Source organism: Peromyscus leucopus, chromosome 5 (genome assembly GCF_004664715.2).
Source record: "Peromyscus leucopus breed LL Stock chromosome 5, UCI_PerLeu_2.1, whole genome shotgun sequence".
In the NCBI taxonomy this organism is placed as follows: Eukaryota; Metazoa; Chordata; class Mammalia; order Rodentia; family Cricetidae; genus Peromyscus; species Peromyscus leucopus.
The window spans coordinates 82,214,968-82,242,064 of NC_051067.1; the positions used below are offsets into that span (position 1 = coordinate 82,214,968).

At 40.9% G+C, this 27,097-nt stretch overlaps 1 protein-coding gene across 11 annotated transcripts in view; it reads left to right on the forward strand.

Moving 5' to 3' along the window:
- The window catches only part of Chd9 (chromodomain helicase DNA binding protein 9), a 229,473-nt gene that overhangs the window by 74,786 nt on the left and 127,590 nt on the right, over window positions 1-27,097 (forward strand). For 6 of the 11 annotated variants that reach the window (XM_037206078.1, XM_037206080.1, XM_028871528.2 and 3 more), the window contains 2 exons: window positions 5,724-5,856; window positions 23,227-24,846. In XM_037206078.1, coding sequence (XP_037061973.1) covers window positions 23,389-24,846 — 1,458 coding nt within the window. In that variant the 5' untranslated portion in view covers window positions 5,724-5,856; window positions 23,227-23,388. Of the gene's footprint in view, window positions 1-5,127; window positions 5,857-23,226; window positions 24,847-27,097 lie in introns of those variants that run through there. The other 5 variants (XM_028871524.2, XM_028871530.2, XM_028871526.2 and 2 more) reach the window with 2 other exon arrangements.

A 27,097-nucleotide genomic window follows, 5' to 3' on the forward strand; every position in this document is an offset into this window, starting at 1 on the left:
GCCGCGCGGGTGTCAGTCTAGCGGGGCGAGGCGGGGGGCGGCGGGGAGCCTTAGCTGCGGCGGTGAGTACGTGCGCCCGCCGCCCTCCCGCCTGGAGCCCGGGCTTCCCACGCTGAGGGGCGGCCGGCCCGGGGCTGGGCGCCGGGGAGGGGGCGCTGCCCGCACGTGCGGCGGGGCGCACCGGGGCCCGCCCGCCTGTCATGGCTGCGGCGCTGCCCTCGCCCCTGATCGGGGACCCGGGGTCGGGACCCGGCGCCGCGCCTGTTGCGTGGGCCGGAGGTGAACCCCGGTTGGGCCGGGCGCTGGGCGGGCGCTGCTCATGGCCTTCCCCGGGACCGGTCCCCGCCTAGGCTCGGGCTTCCCTCGTCCCGCAGCCGGGTTTCCCCCCCCCCCCCCCCCCACTGGCTGTCTCGCCTCAGTGACTCGTGACAGGGCTCCGCGCGCGAACAGTGGGGTGCCCCGGAGCACGGCGTGGCCCCCTGCACTCCCCCAAGCTGTGCCTCTGGGTTCCCGACACCGCCTTCCCCACGCCCAGGGGCCACATCTAGGGCCTCTGGGCGGCTGCAGTGGGTCCCCGCCAGGCAGCCGGTGCTGCTGCTTTCTTGGTGTCTGTCAGGGTGTGGGACGTGTTGGGTGGTTCCAAGGCTCTCCTCACGGACATCCATCCCCAAGCCAAGCACAGACCCGGAAAGCGTGTGTGCCTTCCTGGCCTGTCACAGCTGCCAGCTCACAGAGTGATTTGCTTGTTCCTTTTTTGGTTTTGTTTTGCCTGTTAAAAGGGGAAAGCGAAAACTTTTCAGGACAAAGTAGCCACGAATTAAAGTTGTGACACAGTCGAGGTATTAGCAGTGCTGTACTGCCATTCCTGGGAGCTTGGTCCTGACACTGTGACTTTTATCCATTTTCTTGAACTTGCCCTATGCAATAAAGTTTATTAATGAAAACCACCACCACACAAGGTTGGAGAGAGGGCTCAGTAGTTAAGAGTGTGTACTGTTCTGTCAGTACCAGAGTTCAGATCCCAGCACCTACATCAAGCAGCTCACAGACATATGTAACTCAAGCCCCAAGCTGACTTTTGTGGGCACCTGCGCACGCACGTTCATGCACACACACACATAAATAAAAATTTTAAAATCTTAAGAATTACTATCGAAATTTATTTTCCCAGTTTTGTTGCGGCTTTTTCTGACTTTCAGTTCTCTAGTTCTTCGATTTAAGATTTGAACAGAAAATAGGGCTTATTTTATGTAATGTTACTCTACCTAAACTGTATAATTATACAGTCATTTTGAAAAAACCACTAGGTCTACAAACACATGCAATGCATACACAGAATACAAACTTAGGATTTCACATTTTGGGGGTGGGGAAGATGTTTTCAGCATAAAGAATGATCATAGAGTTTCTCTTGAATTTACAAAACTTGAATTCAGATGACCCTTTTTGCTAACAGCAGGCACCACAGAGCCTTATGCTGGATGTTGGATAAATGTTACATGAAATTTATCTGTTGCTCTGAGCAAGTTAACCTGTGTTATATGTTCAGGAAGACTTCTGTCTAATGTGCCTTTCACAATTCACACTTTTCTTTTTCTCCCTGGCTTTAATAATTCACTGGTTTGAGAGTGGTGGCATAGGACTGTAATCCTAGTACTGGAAAGCAGAGGCAGGAGGATCCCTGCAAATGAAGTAGGTTCCAACCTAACTAGGGCTACATAGTAAGATCCTGTCTCAAGAACAAACTTGGTGGCACATGCCTTTAATCCCAGTACTTGGGAGGCAGAGGCAGGCAGATCTCTTGAGTTCAAGGCTAGTCTGGTCTACAGAGTGAATTCCAGGACTGCCAGGGTTGTACAGAGAAACCTTGTCTCCAAAAAAAATGAAAACAAACAAGACAAAAAGTCACATTAAATACAACAAAGTATTCATATTAAGTACAACTGGCATGTGTCAGTCCTTACAGTTTCTGAACTACAGACTACATAATAGGGACATGAAATGCACTGGGGAACAAACTAGTCATTCAAAGTTGGATAGAGTAACTTTATCATCCTTGACTCATAAATATCCAGGGAAATGGATATTGTAGTAAAAAGACAAAAACAAACCCCACTTACACATACTAGCTTGTGATTGATTGATGATTTTTTTTTAAAAAATAATTTATTTAACTTTATTTTATGTGCATTGGTGTGAGGGTGTCAGATCTCCTGGAACTGGAGTTGCAGACAGCTGTAAGCTGCCATGTGGATGCTGGGAATTGAACCTGGGTCCTCTGGAATAGCAGCCAGTGCTCTTACCCACTGTGCCATCTCTCTAGTCCCTCTGTGCCATCTCTCCAGCCCCGATGATGTTTTTTTTTTTTTTTTTTTTTTTCCCCGAGACAGGGTTTCTCTGTGTAGCTTTGCGCCTTTCCTGGAACTCGCTTTGTAGACCAGGCTGGCTTCAAACTCACAGAGATCCACCTGCCTCTGCCTCCTGGGTGCTGGGATTAAAGTCGTGCGCCACCACCGCCCGGCTTCCGATGATGTTTTAATGGTACAGAAATACCATTAGAAAATAACAGGGTGCTGGTGTAACATTAAAACCCCCTTCTTGGAGTACTTGGTAGAGAGAATGAGTCAAGACTGGGTCTTAATGACAAAGATTTATTTTTGTATATAGGTACTTTGGTCTGTGTGTACATCTGCACACCAGAAGGGATCATTGGAATTCATGAAACTACAGTTGTAAGCTGCCCTGTGGGTGCTGAGAATTGAACTCAGGACCTCAAAGAACAGCCAGTGTTCTTAACCACTGAGCCATATCTCCAGCCCCAGCCTTATATTTCTGTTTGATCTAGTTTCTTGGATGCCATAAGTGGTGGTGCACACCTTTAATCCCAGCACTTGGGAAGCAGAGGCAGGTGGATCTGAGTTGAGGCGAGCTTGGTCTACATAGGAGTTCCAGGTCAGTGAGGACTGCATGATGAAACCCTGTATCAAAAGCAAAGAAAAAGCCATTTTCTCCAGCTTTATATTTTTAGGATTATAAGTATCTCATGAGATCCATCATCTGAAACACACACACACACACACACACACACACACACACACACTCACTCACTCATTTTATGTTAAGAGCTCCTCCCTCTGCCTCCCAAGTGCTGGGATTAAAGGCATGTGAAATCATGCCCATTGTGTGTATGTTTAATTTATAAGTTTTGTTTTATGTGTACAAGTGTTTTGCCTACATGTATAGATGTGTACCATAGGCCTGGTTGGTGCCTGTGGAGGTCAGAAAGCATTGGCTCCCTTAGAACTGGGGTTATGGATTATTCTGAACCACTATGTGGGTCTGGGAACTGAATCCAGCTTCTCTGTAGGGGAAGCAAGTGATCTAACTGCAGAGACATTTCTCCAGCCCTTTTAGAAGATTTTTTAAAAAATTTTTGTATATGAGGATTTTGCCTGCATGTATGTATGTTGGTGCACTGTATGGACATGGTACCATAGGAGGCCAGGAGAGGGAGTTATATCCCCTGGGACTATGAGCTGCCCTGTGGGTGCTGGGAACTGAATTCAGGTCCTCTGGAAGAGCAGCAAGTGCTGTTAACTGCTGAGCCATCTCCCCAGTCCGAAGACATTTTTTAAAAATGAAAAACAAGTGGATGAAGTAACTGATCTAGTGGGGGATTTTATCAGATAATGGTGTAGTAAGTAAAGGGTATAGGTATAGACGACTGATGCAGTCGCTCAGAGTGAAAAGTATGTTGATAAGTGTTTGAAAAGGTTTAAAAGCCAAAAATTGGAGAAGGAATTTATGAACATTTCACAGAAAGATTTTACTTTTAACCTTTTAAAGCTTTGTAATTGTAGTCTCGACATGGGACATAGATTTCTTATATGAGTAGCATTTTTACATTTACTTTGCCATTGAGAGTTGCCCATTAACCAGCCTTATAAATGTTTTTGAGAACTTGATACCTCTGTTTACTTCTGTTTTGAGGGTTTGTGCTATAGCTTTCCACCTCTTGGAACTTTACCGCTCTTGAGTCCTCAGGTTTGGATCTATATGTGAAATCATTTCTTGTTATTGTGACCATCGAGATTTCTCCTTCCCATTTCACATTTGTCTCACTCATTTGACATACTGCCCATGACCTCTTGACTTTGCATTACCTTTGAGTTTTCAGGAACATTTCTGTTCCTCCCTTTTAGAAACAAGTGGAAAGCGGACCAAATGGCACTGGGAGAAAGGGGGAAGCAGTCACTTTTAGCTGTAATTCATTCTTTAGATGCCAGTGGATCTGTGTCCATTTACTCTAAGTAGATTTGTTGGTGTTGTTGTTTTGATTTTTTTGTTTTTTGTGGCAAAGTTTCTCTGTGTAGCTTTGCGCCTTTCCTGGAACTCACTTGGTAGCCCAGGCTGGCCTTGAACTCACAGAGATCCGCCTGCCTCTGCCTCCCGAGTGCTGGGATTAACGGCTTGTGCCACCACCACCCAACCTAAGTAGATTTATTGTACTCCCTTAATTTACTTTATTACATATAGCACATTAAGTGATAATATGCAAAATGATTCTTGCCTTCATGAAATTTACAGTCCAATTGTGAACACAGAACAAGTAATAATTTTAAAATGACAATTTTTGATGAATCCAATGAAGAAAAAGTACATTGTTGTGAGACACAGCTGTAAGGGATTTTAGAGTCTGTGTTTAAGTCTGGCATTTAAGTTAAGACATTAAAGAATAAGGAGTTACCAGGCAGTTGCAGCCTGGTCTATAGAACAGGTTCCAGGACAGCCAAGGCTACACAGAGAAACCCTCTCTTGAAAAAAAACACCCTCCCCGACACACAAAAAAAATCAGATGGATAAAAGAAGGGAATTCTCTGTGAGAAAGAAAAATATATTATTTGAAGACTATGAGGAAAGAACATTTATTTTTTAAAAGAAAATAGTGTTTTGGAGCCGGGCGGTGGTGGCGCACGCCTTTAATCCCAGCACTCGGGAGGCAGAGGCAGGTGGATCTTTGTGAGTTCAAGGCCAGCCTGGTCTACAAAGCGAGTTCCAGGAAAGGCGCAAAATTACATAGAGAAACCCTGTGTCGAAAAAAGCAAAAAAAAAAAAAAAAAAAAGAAAATAGTGTTTTGGAGCCAGGTGTGGTAGCATATCCCTGTAGTCCCAGAACCTCAGAGGTGGGGGCAGGAAGATGAAGAATTCAAGGCCAGTCTTGACTCCATAGTAAGTTTGAGACCAGCCTGGGATACATACATGAGACCTTGTCTCAGAAAGCTGTGAAGATGGATTGGAGCTTCGTTAAGAGTGACAGCAGTGACACTATAGAACTCCAGTTGTTTAGGTTAGGCGACTGTAACTGTCTAGGTAAGGCGACTGTAACTGTCTAGGTAAGACGACTGTAGTTGTCTAGGTAGGGCTATGGTAGTTGTCTAGGTAGAGCAACTAAAGTTGTCTAGGTAAGGATACTGTAGTTGTCTAGGGAGCTGGTACTAGGGTAGCAGCTGTAAAGATAAAACTGTAAAGGAAAGTAAAAGATTATATGTTCCACACCTTCTGAATGTTTTATAGATATCCTTTACTGATATATACATTTGAGAGAACCTGAACAGCTGATGTACTTGGAGATAGAATGGGGTGGAAGCAGTTGACAGCTTCTTGATGGATTGAATGTTAGGAAAGGTGTCAACAATTCTTTCATTGATGATTTCTGGCTTAAGGAACAAGATGGATGGTGTGTGATTTGCTGAAATGAAGATGATGAGTGGAAGAAAGGGTCTGGCCAGAAATCAAGTTTTGAACATCATCCCCAGACCAGTGCTTCAGAAGGTTGAGTCTGCCTTTATGTGGATGGTAGGTGCCTCGGGACAGGTTTAATGTATGTGAGACTGTAGTAAGATATATTCATAATGTATTTTTCTCTGTTGCTTGTTTTTAAATTTTGTTTTGTTTGTTTGAAGAGTCTTACCTGACTGGTCTGAAACTCCTGGTGTAGACCGACCGACTGCCCAGACTCACCTTGACCTCATTGCAGTCTTGCTGTTTTAGATTCTTGAATGTGGAAGCTACAGGCTTGCCCCACCGCACCTGGCTTTTTCAGAGAGTATATGTTCATAAAAAGAAGCAGCAAGTTTCATATTTATATTTAGAACTGATAACTAGGGGCTGGGGACATGGCTTAGCAGTTGAGAGCACTTAGTACTCTATCAGAGTTTGGATCCCAGAACTTATATCAGGCAGCTCACAGATGCCTGCAGCTCCAGTGCCAAAGGAACCTATGCCCACTTCTGAGCTCCATGGGCACCTGTCTATACACATATGCAGACACATACACACAAAGTTAAATAAAACTTAAAAGCTTTTTAAAAAATCATAACAAAGGGGATTTCTTAATAGTAATATACTTTAATTTTTGAAAATTCTTTTTCTTTTGGTTTTTCTTTTCTTTTTAAAAATTTTTTATTTTATGTATATGGGTGTTTTGCTTGTGTGTATGTCTGTGTGAGGGTGTCAGGTCCCCTGGAACTGGAGTTACAGACAGTTGTGAGCTGCCATGTGGGTGCTGGGAATTGAACCCGAGTCCTGTGGAAGAGTAGTTAGTGCCCTTTTTATTTTTTTTATTTTTTGCAGAGCTGAGGACCGAACCCAGGGTATTGCACTTGCTAGGCAAGCACTCCACCACTGAGCTAAATCCCCAACCATAAAACAATTTTTTTCCCGGAGACAGGTTTTCTCTGTGTAGCTTTGCGCCTTTCCTGGATCTTGAGCTGTAGACCAGGCTGGCCTCGAACTCACAAAGATCTACCTGCCTCTGCCTCCCAAGTGCTGGGATTAAAGGCGTGCACCACCACTGCCCGGCTAGTTAGTGTTCTTAACCGCTGGACCATCTTTCTAGCCCTCTTTTGGTTTTCTGAGACAGGGTTTCTCTGTGTAGCCCTGACTGTCCTGGAACTCACTCTGAAGACCAGGCTGTCTTAGAATTCAGAGATCCACCTGCTTTTGCCTCTCAAATGCTGGGATTAAAGGTGTGTGCTACCACCACCTAGCTGAAAATTCTTATAAATTTCAAATTATGTAATTATACTGATGGCTGGAGAGATGGCTGAGTGGTTAGTAGCACTGACTGCTCTTCTAGAGGACCCAGGTTCAATTCTCAGCCTCCACATTGCAGCTCACAACTGTGTAACTCCAGTTTCAGGGGATCCCACACCCTCACACAGACATACATATAGGTCAAACACATAAAATTAAAAAATAAAAATAGAAAAGATTATACTGGATATGAAGTTTTGAGGACATAGTGGGTAAAGGCACTCACCACCAACCTGACTGCTTAAGTTCAGTCCCCAGGATACATATGGTGAAAGAGAGAGCCATTTGCAAGTTGTCTTCTCCTCTCCATATGTACCCTCCAACATAAATAAATACAGTTAAAACGTAAAGTGGTGAGCAATAGAGGGATATTCTGACTTGGACCTCTAGCCTCCATACACACATACGAACATACACACACATACATAAATGATAAATAAAGCTAATATAGGAATGTTTAAAATAGTCCTTAAAAATTTGTTATTTGTATGTGTGTGTGTGCCATGGTGTGCATTTGGAGATCAGAGCACAACTTTGTGGAGTTAATGCCCTTTTTACACCTTTACATGCATTCTTGCCAACCCAAAGGGACTTAAGACTAGATTTGACATTCCTGTTTATTTTTACAGGATTATACCAATTAAGGTACAGAAATATTAAATCTCTTGAGGTCCAGATATTAGGGAAGACTTTGAGAGATTCCACAATTTAATGAATTCACTACTTATCTAAGTATGTAACAATATACTAACTGATTTTACTTTGGTGAAAGTATCTTTAAATCCTTAGTATACAGACATTAGGAAGGCCTTTTGTAGACCAAGCATTTGCTCTTTTTTGTTGAGTGACATCTAATTCTGTTATTTATAAATATTCCCTTATACTTGACTGTAGTAATTTGTTGTTGTTGTTTTGCTTTTTGAGACTGGGTTTCCCTCCCTATCCCAGATTGACCTAGAACTCACTTTGTAAACTAACTTGACCTCAAACTCATGGCCTTCTTCCTATCTCAGTTACCCACGTGCTACAATTACAGGCATGAGACACTCTGCCTAGCTTAGTTAGGTTTTAAAAACTATTTTTGTTAAATTATGACATGTGCAGAAAAGCATATAAATCACATGTATACAAGTCTGTGATTTATTACAAAGTAAACACATCTCTGAAACTACCACCCAGGTTAAAAAAAAAAATAGAACATTATCATTAGCAGTCCGGAAACTCCCCTCATAGGCCTTTCTAATTACCACTCCCTTTCTGTCTTTCCAGAGGGGCCCATTATCCCGACTTCTGTAACTATAGTTTTGCCAGGTTTTGAACTTTATTAAGTGGAATGAGACTATATATTCTTTGCTTAGTATTTCTGTGAGTCAAGTATGTCCATTTAAGGAACAGTACTCTATTATTCTCATTGTGTTTATTCTGATAGACACAGTTTTAGTTTTTGACTATAATTTGTAATACAGATATGAGCATTCATGATGTCTTGATCAGTGTACACAAATGGATGTATGTTTTTCTTTCTTTTTCTTTTTTCTTTTTTTTTGTTTTTTGAGACAGGGTTTCTCTGTAGCTTTGGAGCCTGTCCTGGACTAGCTCTGTAGACCAGGCTGGCCTTGAACTCACAAAGATCCGCCTGCCTCTGCCTCCCGAGTGCTGGGATTATAGGCGTGCACCACCACCACTGCCCGGCTATGGATGCATTTTCTAGGAGTAGAAAATTTGGTTATAGATATGTGCATGTTCAACTGTCAGTAATGCTTTCTTGTTTTGTAAATTTGTTCCAATTCACACATATTTTAAGAATGCATAAAATACTAGTTATTAACTCAGTTATGTGGTTTTATTAACCTACTAATGTATTTGGTAAGTCTTCATTATCTTCAGAGATAAATATTGATGATAAATAGCTATTTTTACCTAAGTGAAAGGAAATATAAACTAACAAACATAAAGATTATTTTAGTTTAAAAATGAGGCAAGGTAGATGTTAGCCTGGGCTATGGGAGAGTTTGTCTCAAAAAAACCTTGAAAAACTGTTAAGTAAGCAATAGCTCAGAATAGCTATTTCTGCTCTCCAATCCCAAAACAAAGGAAAAGAAAAATAATGGGAAGAGGAAAGGGAGAAAAGGAGAGAATCTAGGATAGGATGATAAAATATATTAAAAAGATAATATTGTCCAGACTTGGTGGTGTATATCTTTAGTCCCAGTATGTGGGAGGTGGAGAAAGGCAGATCTCAGTGAGCTGGAGGCTAACTTGATCTCCTTAGTGAGTTTCAAACCAACCAGAACCACATAGACCATCTCTCTCTCTCTCTCTCTCTCTCTCTCTCTCTCTCTCTCTCTCTCTCTCTCTCTTTCTCTCTTTTCTTTTCTTTTTAACTATTTATGTATGTATGTATATATGTATGTGCATTGGTGTCAAGGTGTCTGATTCCCTGGCACGGGAGTTACAGACAGGTGTGAACTGCCATGTGGGTGCTCGGAATTGAACCCAAGTCCTCTGGAAGAGCAGTTGGTGCTCTTAACCACTGAGCCATCGTTCCAGCTCATGTCTCTCCTTTTAAAGATATGTGCCACCATGTCTAGCTTTACTTTATTTTTTTTCTGCCTTTTTTGTGACAGGGTTTCTCTGTGTAACCCTGGCTGTCCTGAAACTTTCTCTGTAGTAGACCAGGCTGTCCTGGAACTCAAGAGATCCACCTGCTTCTGCTTCCTGAGTGCTTGGATTAAAGGTGTGTGTCCAAAATTTTACTTGAGCAAAATCTGTAAAATAAAAACATATGGAAGGTGAACTCAGGTAGGGATAAAGGGAGGAAGAAGGGGAAGCCTAATGCTGTTTCCTCCTTTCAGTGGCTACAGATTGCCGGCTTCCTTGGAAAACATCAGGAGTTTACATAATGCCTTACTGGGATTATTTTACAGTCTTTTCTATGAAGTCCTTCCCCATTTTACAGATAAGAAACAGCTTCACAATGATTTTCCTAGAATTACATAGCTAATAAATGATGAAGCTAAGATTCTAACCATGCTAGCCAGTTCTCAGAACACATACAGTTAGTATGCAACAGCAAAGTGGCATATGTCTGTAATCCCAGCACCTGGGAGATGAAGGCAGGATGATTGTCCCTAGTTGGAACCTGGGCTGCATAGTGAGTTTCTACACAGACTCTGTCATAAAAAGCCAAAACAAAACAAAACTGAAAAGACTGCTGCGGCACAGGGTCTTGTGTAGAACTGTCAGTTGAAAGTGTTCTTTCAATAAGGGATGTTTGTGAATTTAAATAGGATCGCTGGGCTATTTCTATCAAATGTGGTAAAATATCCTTAATTGTGTTTGCCATCTGTATTAGGTTTTTCTAGAGTAACAGCATTTAAAGAATGACCATATATATAAAGGGGATTTATTAGAATGACTTACAGGCTGAGGTCCAGCTAATCCAACAGTGCCTGGCTATGAACAGAAAGTCCAAAAATCCAATAGTTGCTCAGTCCATGGGGCTGGATGTTTCAGCTAAATTTCTGTATATGCTGGAATCCTGAAGAAGTAGGCTCTAAGGTGAGGGCAAGTAGGCAAAGAGCAAAAGCTTCCTTCTTCCATGTCCTTTTATTAGGCTGCTATCAGAATGTGTAGCCCAGATTAAAGTGTATCTTCCTGCTTCAGGATCTGGATTAGAAATGGATCTACCTACTTCAAATTAAGCAAAATTCCCTCACAGTTATGACCTCCATTTTTGGATTTTAGAGAAACCCTGTCTCGAGAAGCCAAAATAAATGAATGAATGAATGAATGAATGAATGAATGAATGAATGAATTGCTTAACTTCGCCATGATGATCTGGGTCAGTGGTCTCTCTTCTCCCATCTTTGGGATTAACAACAGTTATGAGCTATCACATGGGTGCTGGGAACTGAACCTGGGTCCTTTGTAAGAGCAACCAGTGCTCTAACCACTGAGTCATTTCTGCAGCCTATAAATTAAAAAAAAAAAGCTGGGCGGTGGTGGCGCACACCTTTAATCCCAGCACTTGGGAGGCAGAGCCAGGCGGTTCTCTGTGAGTTTGAGGCCAGCCTGGTCTACAGACAGAGATCTAGGACAGGCACCAAAACTACACAAAAACCCTGGCTCGAAAAACAAAACAAAAAAAAAAAAAAAAAAAAAAGACGGGGGAATCTCATGTAATTGTAGGTGGCCTCACTTGAATTTTTGATCCTTCTCCCTCCACTTCCCAAGTGCTAGGATTACCACAGCTGGTTTTGTAGTGCACAGTAACAATTTTTAAATGTACATATCAGTGGGGGCCCTATAAAGCCAGGAGAGTGATGTGTTGTTCAAACAAATGCTTTTCCATCTCAGCTTTTTTTTGAGACAGGGTTTCTCTGTGTAACCTTTGCAGGCTGGCCTCGAACTCACAGATATCCACCTGCCTCTGCCTCCCGAGTGCTGGGATTAAAGGCATGGGCTACTTCCGCCTGACTGCATCTCAGCTTTTGAAATAATTGCTAACGACAAAGAAATTTTGTTTTCTGCTTTGGCATTATTGAATTTCTGAAAGTATGTACTTACTATAGGCCAACTATTTATAGTAGATATTGGGAATTAAAAGGTCTGCTTATCCTGTTTAGTAGAGAAAACACACTAGCACACCAAAAATGACAATTCATTATGTAAGATGCAGAATATATAAAGTCAGTGCATAACAACTCTCTCTCTGTTTTTTTTTTTTTTGTTTGTTTTTTGTTTTTTGTTTTTTCGAGACAGGGTTTCTCTGTGTAGCTTTGCGCCTTTCCTGGAACTCGCTTTGGAGACCAGGCTGGCCTCAAACTCACAGAGATCTGCCTGGCTCTGCCTCCTAAGTGCTGGGATTAAAGGCATGCACCACCACCACCACCACCACCACCACCACCACCACCACCACCACCGCCCGGCCAACTGTGTGTGTGTGTGTGTGTGTGTGTGTGTGTGTGTGTGTGTGTGTGTAAAACCTTGCAAAATGTAGTACCTGAAATCAGTCTCAAAGATAGTTGAAACACCAGACTGTGAGTGGTGATCAGACATACATGCCAGCAGAACACCCAAACACCTAAGAATAACTTAAACAAATTAGTTGGACAATAAGTACAGTGCAGTCATGATACTATTTCAGGAGCTCACCAGAAAATTTTGATTTATGCATCTAGTTCTACAGGCCAATGAGAGTCTATAATTACTGAGTTACTGTGTTTTAGGACTTTGCATGTGTTCTTTCTAAATTCTGTCACTTGTGACTTAGATGGTGAAGTGAAGAAAAAGACTGAGACATTTTAAGAACCAGCAGATACAGGGCTTGGTAGTAAGGATTTAAAGCTGTCCCTCTTTTAACTATGCAGTGACTGACTTGTATTTACCAGACATATTTTCTGATTTTTCAGTGAAATATGTTGTTGTTTTGAGACAGGATCTCTCTCACAATGTAGCTCTGACTATCCTGGAACTCACTATATAGACCAGGCTGGCCTGGAACTTAGAGATCTGCCTGCCTCTGCCTTCTGAGTGCTGGGATTAAATGTGTGTGTCATCACCGCCCCACAAATCTAATTTTTTTATAAAGAGATTTTATTTTACTTTTTAATTTATGTGTATGTATCTTTTTATGTGTGCCTGAGAAGGCCAGAAGAGGGTGTCAGGTTCCATGGAGGAATTTGGAGCCACCCTGGCACGGTGTTAAGAACCAAACTTGAGTTCTCTGGAAAAGTAGGAAGAACTCTTAACCACTGAGCCATCACTGTGACCCTGAGTGAATCTTAAATTTGACGTTAATTCATTCGTTTGTTTGCTAGCTATATGTGGTTTTGGAGACATTTTCACTAGTTAGCTCAGACTGGCTGGCTACTTGCTGCCCTCTTCCCCTCCCAAGTACTAATTTATTATTGCTGTTTGTTTTTGTTGTTGTTGTTTTGTTTTTGTTTTTTTTGTTGTTGTTGTTGTTTTTTCAAGACAGGGTTTCTCTGTGTAGCTTTGGAGGCTGTCCTAGATCTTGCTCTGTAGACCAGGCTGGCCTTGAACTCACAGAGATCCACCTGGCTCTTCCTCCTGAGTGCTGGGATTAAAGGTGTGTGCCACCACCACCCGGCTATTATTGGTATTTGTAATAGAATATTATTTTAAGATGTGTTACTTTTGTTTATGTTGTATTTGTCTAACTCTGTGAAGCTGTGTTACTGTGCCTGTCTAAAACACCTGATGGTCTAATAAAGAGCTGAACGGCCTATAGTGAGGCAGGAGAAAGGATAGGTGGGGCTGGCAGGCAGAGGGAATAAATAGAAGGAGACATCTGGGAGGAGGAGAAGAAAGAGCAAGAGAACAAGGAGAGGAGCATGCTAGGGCCTAGCCACCCAGCCACCCAGTCAGCCATGGAGTAATAGTAAAGGAAGGTATACAGAAATAGAGAAAGAGAAAAGCCCAGAGATTAAGATAAATGGGATAATCTAAAGAAAAGCTAGCTAGAAACAAACCAAGCTAAGGTTGGGCATTTAAAAGTAATAATAAGCCTTTGTGCTTGATTTATTTGGGAGCTGGGTGACAGGCCCCCCAAAAGAGCAAAAACAACTAACAACAGCTATTATTTTTTATTTTTACTTTATTATTTATTTTATATTTTCATGATATGTGTGTGTGAGTGTGGTTACATTGGTGCCACACTGTACTGGTGAGGAGGTCAGAGGACAGTTTTCAGAGGTCTATTCTCCCCGTCCGTTAGGTGGGATCTGGGATTGAACTCCAGTCTACAGGCTTGGTGGCAAGTGCCCTTTGATGAGCATCTCTTGATGAGCCGTCTTTTAGGACTATGTTTGAATTAAAGATTTGAAATTATAATTAGTGGAGATTATCATCAACATGTCAAGGATACATAGAGCAGTTATGTAGTTCTAGAACATTATGAATTATGTTTTGAAGAGAAAAGAAATCTCACCCAGGGCCTAACACTTGTCCTTTATCATGGAGCTAAATTCATGATTCCATCTTTCTCTTTCCTTTAATTTTAATGTAGGGGACATTTTTTGCCTGCATATACATGTATGCATAGGACATTGGATCCCCTGGAACTGGAGTTATAGATGGTTGTGAACCACCGTGCAGATGCTGGGAACAGAACTCGAGTTAAGACCATGTATTGTGCTTCCAGAGGACCCAAGTTCAGTTCCCAGCACTCACATCATGCAGTTTACTACTGCTTCAGGAGATCCAATGTCTGGTTCTGCCTCCTTGTGCACTCGAATGTGCATATGGATGCACAGACATGTATACATACACACTTAAAATAGTTTAAAAAGTTCATGTCTTTCCTCTGATTTGGGGAGATTTCAGCTATCTCCACTGTCCCCTTCCCTCTGCTCCAGGATCTGTCACTGTGGCTTGTCGCCATCACAAGTCTCAGTCTGTCCACTTTTCCTCATTCATTTTGCTTTGTATTTTTTCCCAGACTGGATGGTTTCAGTGGCCATGTTCTCTGTTTTTCTTTGTTTGATTAAACCTCCCTGCATGAATTCCAAATTTGTTGTTGTTCTTTTCAGTTCCAGAATTCCTGATTGGTCTTTTTAGTAAGTTCTCCTTAAGTATTAGTATTTTTATTTGGTTTATGTTATTTTCCTAGTTGCTTTCATCCTTGAGCCATGACTTCCATTAGCTCTCTGAGCATATTTAGCAAAGTTTATCAAATTCTTTGTCTACTAAATTCAGTAACTTTCTTAGGGACAAGATCTTCATGCCCCTTTGCTATTTGTTTTTATTTTTAATATAAAAATGTGTGTGTGTGTGTGTGTGTGTGTGTGTGTGTGTGTGTAAAACAGACATATTCGGGTTGGGGATTTAGCTCAGTGGTAGAGTGCTTCCCTAACAAGTGCAAGGCCCTGGGTTCGGTCCTCAGCTCTGAAAAAAACAGAAAAAAGACATATTCAGCATTTGATACTGCAAATCTGTAAATAAGGTTATTTTAAGTTTTGCTCCAGAATTTTCTCTTTCTTCTAGGTGGTCATTGAAGTCTCATCTTTTGCTTGCATTCAGACTCCATTTTCCATTATTTCTCTTTTGGTGCTGGAACTGAGTCCAGGCTTTCTTCCTTCACCTTAGATACATTCTCACTGCCCTGCCAGTATTTTAATACAGATTTCTTTAATGATAGGGATTTGCTTTTTGTTACTTTTCTCTTCATTCTCTTAGTTGTAAAACTTTGGCTGTTTCCCAGGTTCCTGCTGAAGTTGGTTTCGTTGATTCTCAATTGAGAAACATTGGCGAGAAGGGTGTTTGAAGCTGCCTACTGGGCTATTTTGCTGACATCACTCTCCTGCCTTTGCATCTAAACAAGGGAGTGATGAAGAGAGGAGATCAGGAGCTGTGGGCAGAGAGCTGTTCAGGTGGGAGTGGAGGGCTATAATAGAGTCAGAATGAGGAGTGCTGCTTTTTTTATGGGTGCAATACAGAGTCACTAGAGGGTTGTGCATGAGGTGACCTGAGACAACAGGGAGAAGGTCATACCTGCTGCTTACTGGTTTGAAATATGGCCTAGTATCGGGGCTAGTTTCATATCCATTAGACAGGAGGAGAAGCCAAATATTTGTTAGGTATTTATGGGTTTGAAGTTGAGGCAGAGAAGGAATAGATTTAAATTTGAAGTTACCAACATATGTGACATTTAACACTGTGAGACTACTTAAAATTACCTTGAAAGTTGGTATAAACAGAAATGAAAGACTATTAGACTGCCCTCAGGTTGGAGTCCCTTCACTAAGATCATGCCTTACTACTGTGTGTGTGTGTGTGTGTGTGTGTGTGTGTGTGTGTGTTGTGTAAATTATGCCCTTGATCTTAGTGAAGGGACTGAGAAACAAGGAATTGTAAACAGTCATGGTATTGATGGGCAGGAAATTTACTTTGCTAGAGGAAGGTAATGAAATGGGAAGACAGTAAGGAACTGGGTAAGACGGTAAGTCGGTTTGGCCCAGCCTGGCTCTGCTCTGTCTGGCATCTTTTTATTTTCCCACAGAAACTCACCATCTTGTCATAAACAAGGCATTCTTAGTGTGCATAGTAATCATGCAGGGTGTACTTGAGTCAAATCCCAGGAAAGGAAATTAAGGAAGACCACTAGGGGAATGGAGAAAAGAAAAATTGGCTAGCAACACAGGGAAATTTTGTTTTGTTTTCTTTTTTTCTCCTGGTTTTCTGAGACAGAATTTCAGTCTGTAACCCAGTCAGCAGTCCTCTTCCCTCAGGCTCCCCAAGAGCAGGAATTATAGGTGTGAGCTACCTGGATAGCTAGTTTTTGAAGTTTAAAACTTGGATTGAGTGAAATGATCACAATAGCTCACTCTTACCACTACCTGTCCTGGATCTCCACTCTGTAGACCAGGCTGGCCTTGAACTCACAGAGATCTGCCTGCCTCTGCCTCCCATATTCTGGGATTAAAGGCGCTAGTCACCACCACCTGCCTATTTAAAATAATTTCATTGATGTACTTCACATACTATATAATTTAATCTATTTAAGTGTATAATTCACTGGCTTTTTCATCCCCCTTTTAAAAATTTTATTGCTTATGTGTGTGTCTGTCTGTACACGTGTATATAAATGAGTGTGTGCGTGTGCGTGTGCGTGTGTGTGTGTGTGTGTGTGTGTGTGTGTGGTCGCACATGTGCCATACTAAACAGCAAGCAGTTTTATCTGCTGAGACATCTCACTGGTCTCATTCTTTCCCCTCTTTTTTATTTTTTAATTTTAGAGATTTATTTTTATTCTGTGTATGTATCTATGAGTGTATGTCACATGTGTCTTTGTGCCCATGGAGCCCAACGGAGGGTGTCAGGTCATTCTCTGGAGCTGGAGTTATAGGCTGTTGTGACTGTTGTGAGTCTTCCAGTATGGTTTCTGGAACCCAAATGCAGGTCCTGGAGAAGGGTTGAGCACTCTCAGGTGCCAAGCATTTCTTCTGACTTTCTTCCTCTGATCTGATGGCAGAGTCTTTCTCTTTAGGCAACTTCCAACTGTGATTCTCTAGAGTTACAGCCATGCATCACTACACCTAGTGTGGTTTCAAGTAATCACAGAGTTGTTTTTTTGTTTTGTTTTGTTTGGTTTGGTTTGGTTTTTCTTTTTTTTTTTTTTTTCTTATTAAGAAAATTTTTTTCATTCATTTTACCCACCAATCAAATATTCCCCTCTTCCCTCTTCCCGCCTGCCAAGCCTCCCCCACCCCAACCCAGCCCCTCCACTCCCCTCCACAAGAAGATGCAAGGCCTCCCCTGGGGAGGCACATCCAGTAGAGGCAAGTCTAAGCCCTTCCCCCTGCCTCAAGGCTGCAGGAGGTGTCCCGTCATAGGTAGTGGGCTCCAAAAAGCCCCCTTATGCACCAGAGATGGATTCTGATTCTACCTCCAGGGGGCCTTCCAAGCAGATCAAGCTACACAATTGTCTGGCTACGCAGAGGGCCTAGTCCAGTCCCATGCAGTCTCCACAGCCACTGAGCTTTTATGAGCCCCCACTAGTTTGGTTTGGTCATCTCTGCAGGTCTCCCCATCATGATCCTGATGTACTTGCTCATAGAATCCCTCTTCTCTCTCTTTGACTGGCCTCCTGGAGCTCTGCCTGGTGTTTGGCTGTGGATCTCTGCATCTGCCTCCATCAGTCATTGGAGAAAAGTTCTGTGATGACAGTTAGGGTATTCACCAATCTGATCACTGGGGCAAACCAGTTCAGTCAAGGCACCCTCTCCACTATTTCTAATAGTCCAAGCTGGGGTCATCCTTGGGGATTCCTCACAACTTCCCTAGCACTGGGTTTTTCTCTATCCCCATGATACCTCCCTCCATCATGTTATCTCTCCGATTGCTTTCCCACTCCATCCCTGTTCCAGCTCGACCATCCTATTCCCTTATGTTCTCATCCCCCATCTCCTACCCTCCATTGCCCACCCCTCACCTCCTGTTCACTAATGGAAATCTCATCTATTTCCCCTTCCCAGGGTGATCCATGCATCCCTCTTTGGGTCTTCCTTGTTAGCTAGTTTCTCTAGAGTTGTGGTTGTTGTCTGGTTACCCTTTGCTTTACTTCTAGTATCCACTTATGAGACAGGGTTTCTCTGTGTAGCTTTGGAGCCTGTCCTGGAACTTGCTCTGCAGACTAGGCTGGCTTCTAACTCACAGAAATCCACATGCCTCCACTTGCCGAGTGCTGGGATTAAAGGCATACACCACCACTGCCTGGCATGCACAGAGTTGCTTAAATATCACTGAAAGTAGCTTAAAACATTTTTGTCGCCTCAAAAAGAAGCCCCATAACCTATGACCAATACTCATTGGTCACCAGTCATGCCACACATCCACCCTGCCTTCAACTTTCTAACCACTAATGTACTATTGGTTGCCAGCCTGGGATAAATATTGAGACTCTGTCTCAGAAAAAATGGGGGCGGGGAGTACACCTCTGTAATTGTAGTCCTTCACTTAGTATAAGGTTTTCACAATTAAGTTATGAGTTATGAGTCACTGTTTCATTTTTGTAAGATTTTTAGTTTTGCAATACTGGGAGTTGAACCCAGGTCCTCATACATGCTATAAAAGAATTCTACCACAGCCTATTTTTATTTTGAGACAGGGTCACAGCAAGTCACACATGCTGCTTTGAACTCAATCTGTGACTTTCCAGCTTCAGTGTATAAGTAGCTGTGATTTTAACGTTCAGCTCACTTTTCATTATTATTGGGTAACTCCATTACACTAGTATGCCATGCTTTGTTTGTCTTACTTATCAGTTGTTAGTTGGTGATTTTCTCCTTTTGGTATTGTGAATAAACACTGCACTGGGCATTGGACATGCAAGTTTGTGTTTAATTCCTGCTTTCAATTCCATTGAGTATTTTTCTAGAAGCGGAACTACTAAACTATACGGGAATTGTATTTTTAAAGTTTTGAGGACCTGCTGAACTTTTCTACAGAAGCTACATTCCCATCAGTAATGTGTAAATTCAACTACTTCCTCTCCCTCTCTTTTTTTCTCAACCACTCTTGCATTCAATTGTTTTCTTTGTGTTTTTACTCTTTCACCCTAATGGGTAAGAAGTGATCTTTCTGTTATGGTTTTGGTTTATAGTTCTGTGGCAATTATGAGGTTGGACTTTTTTTTCACATCTTTACTAGAGGTTTATATACCTTTGGAGAAGTATCCAGATTTTTTTCCAGTAACTTGTTAAAATGTTTTGTGTTTTAGATATAAGTTCTTATATGTTCTAGATATAAGATGGCTTTTTTTTGTTGTTTTTTGAGACAGAGTTTCTCTGTGTAGCTCTGGCTATCCTGGAACTCACTCTGTAGATCAGGCTGGCCTTGAACTCACAGAGATCTGCCTACCTCTGCTTTCCGAGTGCTGAGATTAAAGGTGTGTCCTGCCGCCGCCACCTGCCGCCGCCGCCGCCGCCGCCGCCGCCACCACCGCCACCACCACCACTGCTGGGCTAGATATAAGTTCTTTATTATATACATGATTACCAAAGATTTTATTTTTTTTTTCCTGTGGGTGGTTTTGTCTGCTTGCATACTTCCTGTGTTTTGTTTGACAAGGTTTCATGTAGCTTAGGTTGGCCTCCAGTTAGCTATGTGGCTAAGAATGGCTTTGAATTCCTGATCCACCTGCCTCCTTCTCCCAAGTGCTAGGATTGCAGGGCAGGTGCCCCCACCCCCAACACTTGCTTCTCTTCTCTCTCTCCCCACTCCTCCCTCTCCTCCCTAACCCTCTCTTCCTTCTCCTCTGCTGTCTTCCCTTCACTGTCCCCTCCTTCATTTCCTTCTAGTTTTGAAACAGGGTTTTATGTACCCAGGCTAGGCTTGAACTCATCTGCCTGCCCTCACCTCTGAAGTGCTGTTACTACAGGCATGTGCCCACAAGCCTGGGTATCCCTTGAGTATGCCACTGGTGGTTTCCTTTCCTTCTGGAACACAGCTGAGAGTCAGGGTCCTGAGAGGTTGGGCTTTACTCATTGGTAAGAATGTGGCCTTTAGAAGCTAGTCTGGCAGCTCTTTATGGTATCCTTTGAAGCACAAGCGTTTTTACTTACTTTGAGGCAGTCTCTCACCAGGTCACTCATAATCCTCCTATCTCAGTAAGTCAGTAGATGGGCTGTGTTTTTCCGCACCACACTGCTTGTTTGTGGGGTTTTGTTTTAGTTTTTTTGAGACAGAATCTCACCATGTAACTGTGGCTGTCCTGGAACTCACTATACAGACCAGGCATGTCTTGAACTCACCAAGATCCTCCTGCTTCTGCCTCCTGAATACTGGGATTACAGGTGTGTCCCATAACAGTGGGCTTTTAATTTTAATGTTGTAGCCTATAAACTTTTCATATCAAAACTTTTCATTTTGCTGAAGTAAAAACTAGGTTTTCATCTGACTAGTACTGTAGGAGTATTTTGTGGCAAGTATTAGAGTATATTATAATGTATAATACAATGAAATCCTAAAACTACACAATTACACGTTCTTTCTAGTTGTTTTATTATGTCTGCTTTTCCTAAAATCAAGTTAAGGGTGAATAAATTGTTGTTAGCTATTATTTCCATTTTCCCCCTTATAATTTGTGCTGAGTGAATAATCTTCTATTCTGCAATTAAAGGGACAACTTTGCTAACTAGGTTTTTACCACCTAAACCTTTTACTTCACTGAACTTCATTTCATCCCATTTTTACAGGATAGTTTTCAACAGTTAATTAAGATTATCGTGAAGTATTTTATTCCAAGCTTGTTTTTGTTTTGCTTTGAGGCAGGGTTTTATACTGCAGCCCAGGCTGTCCTTGGAAACTCATCCTGTGGTCTAGACTGTCTGAACTGGATCTTCCTGCCTTAGCCATCCAAGTGCTACACTACTAGATATGGCTGCATGTTGTTTATTTATTAAAGCATATGATACTGTTGTGATTGGTAATACATCAATATCTAGGTATAATTTATCCAAATTTGGTAGTTGTTACTTCTCAGAATTAAAAAAAATACAATTTATACAGTTGAATAGTTAGTAGAGATTTTACTTAGAAAATTTATTTTTAATACTTATCCCTCAAAATAGAATTTCTGAGAAAGTTTGTTAACACTTTGGTAATTTTTAAATAAACTAATATATATAGAAATAGGTACCTTCATTTGTGATTTTGTGTGTGTAAAATAGGAACATTAGATCCATATTACTTTTAAAAATTTTGGAAATGATTCAAGCATGGAACAATAATGGTTACCTATTTAGTATTAGAAAGTAACCAGTCAGTAGATCACTTTTACATCTCACTGGTATATACATGTGTGTATGTGTTCATGAATGCTTGGCCATCTGTATCCTAAGGTTCTGCATTAAAGGAACCACCACATGCTTATTAAAAACATTTTGAAGAAATAAATTACACCTACTAGTTCATTCTTACTTTTATTCCCTAAACAATATAGTGTAATACCAATTTATATAGCATTTGTATTGTAGCTGACATTTTAAGTTGTCTAGACATGATATATAACATCATGAGTTATAAACAGAAATATGTGTTAAGGTTATATAAAAAATAGATCATTGATATAACATCCATGATCTTGATTCTGTGGGAGTTTTAGAATCATTCTCCCTCATATACCCAGAGACAACTGCATATGCATAAGCTTGATTAGCCTTATATACATACGTATAAACTTTTACTTATTTATTTATTTGGTTTTTTGGGACAGGGTTTCTCTGTGTAACCCTGGCTATCCTGGAACTTGATTTGTAGACCAGGCCGGCCTTGAATTCACAGAGAATTCACCTGCCTCTGCCTCCCAAGTGCTGGGATTAAAGGCATAAGCCTGACTGGCTCAAACCTTTATGTATGTATGTATGTATGTATGTATGTATCTATCTATCTATCTACCCATTTATCCATTTATTTATTTATTTGTGCACAATTGTCATAGGACCAGCTATTTATTTATTTATTTATTTATTTATTTATTTATTTACAACTTGTCACAGGACCAGTTTATCATTTACTTAGCCCAGGCTCCTGTTTGTTTTCTTTCTTTCTTTCTTTCTTTCTTTCTTTCTTTCTTTCTTTCTTTCTTTCTTTCTTTCTTTCTTTCTTTCTTTCTTCTTCTTCCTTCCTTCCTTCCTTCCTTCCTTCCTTCCTTCCTTCCTTCCTTCCTTCCTTCCTTCTTTCTTTCTCTCTCTCTCTCTCTCTCTTTTTTTTTCTTTTTTGGTGTTTTGAGACAGGGTTTCTCTGTATAGCTTTGCGCCTTTCCTAGAACTCACTCTGTAGCCCAGGCTGGCCTCTAACTCAGAGAGATTCGCCTTGCTCTGCCTCCCAAGTGCTGGGATTAAAGGCATGTGCCACCACCGCCTGGCTCTTGTTTGTTTTCTATTTAGCTTTTGAATTTCAACATTTGCACAATTTGATAAATAAAATAGGAAACATGTATATATGCCTAATGATTTAGCAGTTTCTCTAGAAGTAGAATAATGAATACAAGTAATTAAGGAAAATACTGATACCTAAGTCCTTTGGCTGTTAGGTTGGTCTTCCATGGTAGATAAGCAAAAGCACCATGAGAACTATATGACCATATGTCCCAGCATACTTTGCAGCTTATTTGTGTTAGTGACATCAGTAATGAAACCAAATTTATTTCATTCTGGGTCACCTCATAGTATCTTGAAAATTGAGCTTCCGGTATTTCTGCATACACCCTAGGGGACCTAGAGCTGGTGATCATAATCTACTTACTGAGGACATCTGACACTAGCTCTCTTAAACATATAACATTTTGAAGGGTAGTACCTCATTATTCTAATCATTGGTGGAAGTGCTGGAAGTTGTAGATGTTTTATGCTGTAGTGTGACACATTGTTGTTCTTAGGGGTTACTTTACATTCCTTTGTCATAATATATGTACTTCAGAATAAAGTAATATGCATTTTTACTTTTAAATAGTTATGTCCCCCACAGGAGCCCGTTTTCTTCTGTATAGAATATTAATGACCTATTTGCAATGAATTAGCACACACAAAATACTGTTTGTTTTATTTATATGTTTCGTGAATACCTACTACTAAATTTAAATTATTTTTGTTCTTATTTTTCTAGGATTCTGACACTTCATGACATGTCATTATGTAGAGCAATAATAAACACTGGCCTGTTTCGGATTAGTTGATGACCCTAAGAAATGATACAGTACTGTCTACCACAGAGAAGCTGAACATAGCTGTTTGGAGTGAACACCCAAATTGTCACTGAAGTTTCAAAATGACAGACCCAATGATGGATTTTTTTGATGATACTAATCTTTTTGGTGAGACCCTAGAAGGTTTGTCAGATGATGCGTTTGTCCAGCCAGGACCTGTTTCACTAGTGGATGAATTGAACTTGGGTGCAGAGTTTGAGCCTTTGCACATAGATTCACTAAACCACGTTCAAGGTACTCCTACGCATCAGAAGATGACGGATTTTGAACAGTTAAATCAGTTTGACTCAATGAAATTTCATCAAGTTAATCAGTCTTTTGGCAGCCCAGCTGAACATGTATTGTCTCCACACTCTCAATATAATTGCTCTCCAATCCATCCCCAAAACCAAGCCAATGGCTTGTTTCAAGATGTAGCAGATGGTAGTCCAATGTGGGGTCATCAGACAGCTACTGGCCTTTCGAATCAAAATGGATCTCCTTTTCATCAACAAGGACATTCACACTCTCTTCATCAAAATAAAAATTTTGTGGTGCACCATGATTTTGCCTTATTTCAGGCCAGTGAACATCAAACACAGTGTACTTCACTTCGCTCACAACAAAACAGAAGTAATCTTAACCCAGGGCAAAATTCTCTTGGCCAGACTAAAAATTTTATAGACGTTAATGTTTCTGGTCCCCACAGAGTTAATGCTAACCACCCGCCACACATAACTAATGCATCCTCTTCACCCCAGTCTCTCTCAGTGCAGTTTTCTCAAGCAGCAAATCCTCCAGTACACTTCCTCAAGTGTAGCAGTCATCAGGAAGGAAACTTTAACAGACCTTCTCCAAGTATGACTTCCTGTTCTGTCAGTAACTCACAGCAGTTTCCTGCACATTACTCTTTCTCCAGTGGTCATGTGTCACCAAGCAGTCTCCTCCAGTCATCTACAGTTCTTCCACCCAGTCATACAAATCAAGCTTTATCTGATTTTGCTGGAAGTAACTCCTTTTCACCTCATAGGGGAATTAAGCAAGAATCTGCTCAGCATATTCACCTAAACCCCACTCCATCATTGAATTCAAATAATTTTCAAATTTTGCATTCGTCACATCCTCAGGGTAATTATAGCAATTCAAAATTATCTCCTGTGCACATGAACTTCCCAGATCCTGTTGACTCAGGACCTCAAATGGGTCATTTCAATGATCATGTGGAAACTAATGGTTTTTCATCTTTAGAAGAGAATTTACTTCATCAAGTAGAATCTCATACAGAACCATTTTCAGGACTTGACCCAGAGGACCTCCTTCAAGAGGGTCTCCTCCCCCAATTTGATGAATCAACCTTTGGACAAGATAATTCAAATCATGTTTTAGATCATGATCTTGATCGGCAGTTTACTTCACATCTTGTAGCACGGCCTTCTGACATGGCTCAAACTCAGTTGCAATATCAGGCTCGGAGCTGGCCTTCCTCCTTGTCTAATCATCAGCATTTACACAACAGAAGTCATCAATGTTTACAGCGACAGGTATGTAGTTCTCTGTTTTTATTTTGGCAATTTGAAGGTGAGTAGGCTTCTACTCAGTTAATTTTAAATGAGACCTATTCAAGATTTCTTAAAATTGGAATTCTATTGAGTGCATATTTTGACAGGTTTATCTTGCTATTGAAATCATATTAGAAGCAATTCTTTGTATTTTGGAGCTGTAAGTTTTGATATGTGTTGTTGCTTTTGTGTTTATTTTTAACAGAAGGTTATAACCATGATCTTAAATAGGAAACAATAGTCTGGAGATGTTTTAGTATGAATATGATAGACATAGTACTGATATTCCTATACAAGCTCATATAGATATCTACTAGTAACCAGCAAACCTAACATCTGTCTCATCACTGAGTAAAGCACAGAGGAAGAAACTTAGAAAACAGGCACTGTGGATTTCACCTCTGTCATCTTAGCTGAAGCTGGCTAAGGCAGGGCTGCAAGTTTAGGCCAGTTTGGGTACTTTAGAAAAGCTGTGGAGAAACAAAACACACATCAAAAACCCAGGAAATCAAAATAGTAAAGCCAAGGTAATGTGGAACTTCAGTAAAAATTCACTGTGTTGAAAAAAATGATAAAATATAGAACATTTTTGAATATTCATGCTTTCAAAAAATGCCTTTTATATTTATTTATTCATTCTGTGTGTAAATGTATGTGGAAGCATGCATGCTGAGGTGCATGTAGAAGTTGGTACTCTGTACCTCCAGGCTTATCAGCAAGCACCCTTACCTACTGAGCCATCTCACCAGTCCTAATGTTCATGCTTAATGCTGGCATATTTGTGGGAAATTAATAATGTTCATGGCTTTATTAACTGATAGAATCTTTTGAAAAACATTTTTACATGGCAAAATAATATATCCAAAATATATTTTTAAAATTTATTATTTTATGTGTGTGTTTTGCCCACATACATGTCTTTGTATCATATATATGTGTAGTGCCCACAGAGGCCAGAAGAAATTGTTGGATCCTCTTGGGCTGGAGTTACAGATGGTTGTGAGCTGTCATGTGGGTTCTGAGAATTGAGCAGAGTCATCTGGAAGAGCAGCCAGTGCCTTTAACTGCTGAGCAATCTCTCCAGCCCCCGAAGATATTTTATGTTTATACCAGGGAACTGGAAACATCACAGCTTATTATCACATACAAATTTAATGGATTACTATTAACATTAAAAAAAGCCTTGAAGACTAGCTCTGAGAATGTTAATGATGCCCCAGGAATAAGATATAACTCCAAATTATGATCATAGTAAAATAGTTCAGAGTGGGGGTTGGGGATTTAGCTCAGTGGTAGAGCACTTGCCTAGCAAGTGCAAGGCTCTGGGTTCGGTCCTCAGCTCTGGAAAAAAAAATAGTTCAGAGTACAATTACTGGTACCAGACTCTGGATGAGACTCTTAGCTCTTCATACTTCACATGTGTGACTTTAAGCTAGTTACATATTTTTGTTTTTCTCTGCTTTCTCTTTTTTTATATAGACCTATCATTTATAACCAGGCATGGTGGTGCACACTTTTAATCCCAACATTTGGGAGGCAAAGGCAGGCAGATCTTTGAGTTTGAGCCCAGCATGATCTCCAGAGCAAGTTCCAGGACAGCCAGGACTATACTAAGAAACCCTTGTCTTGAAAAACAAAACAAAATAAGAACAAAAAGAGATTTATTTTACTTATGTGAGTGTGTGCCCTCAGAGGCCAGAGGGGAGTCACATGAGTACTTGGTATTATAGGCATTTGAGAGCCACCTGACATGGGTGGTGAGATACGAACTTGGGTCCTTTGATAGAGCAGCAAGTGCTCTTAACCCCTGAGCTTTCTCTCCAGCCTATTTCCTGATCCTTGCCCAGCAGGAAATAGATTGTTTTAAGGGTAATACATTTGTACTTTTTTCACCTGTATTCTGTAATTTTTGTCATGTGAGAGTATCACTTTTCTGACAAAACATATTAAATATGATACTTTATGAAATCCTACTAAATTATTTATAAATGTTTCTTTTTTTTTTTTTTTTTTTTTTTTGAGACAAGGGCTATTATAGTCCTGGCTAACCTGGAACTGACTATGTAGACCATGTTGACTTTGAACTCACATATATCTGCCTGCTTATGCCAAGTTGAATGTTCCAATATTTTTACCTGTCAGAATGAGTATACAATGAAATCCCATGGTTTTTTGTTTTGTTTTGTTTTTATACCACATCTTATGTTTCACAGGCTGGCCTAAACCTCAAACT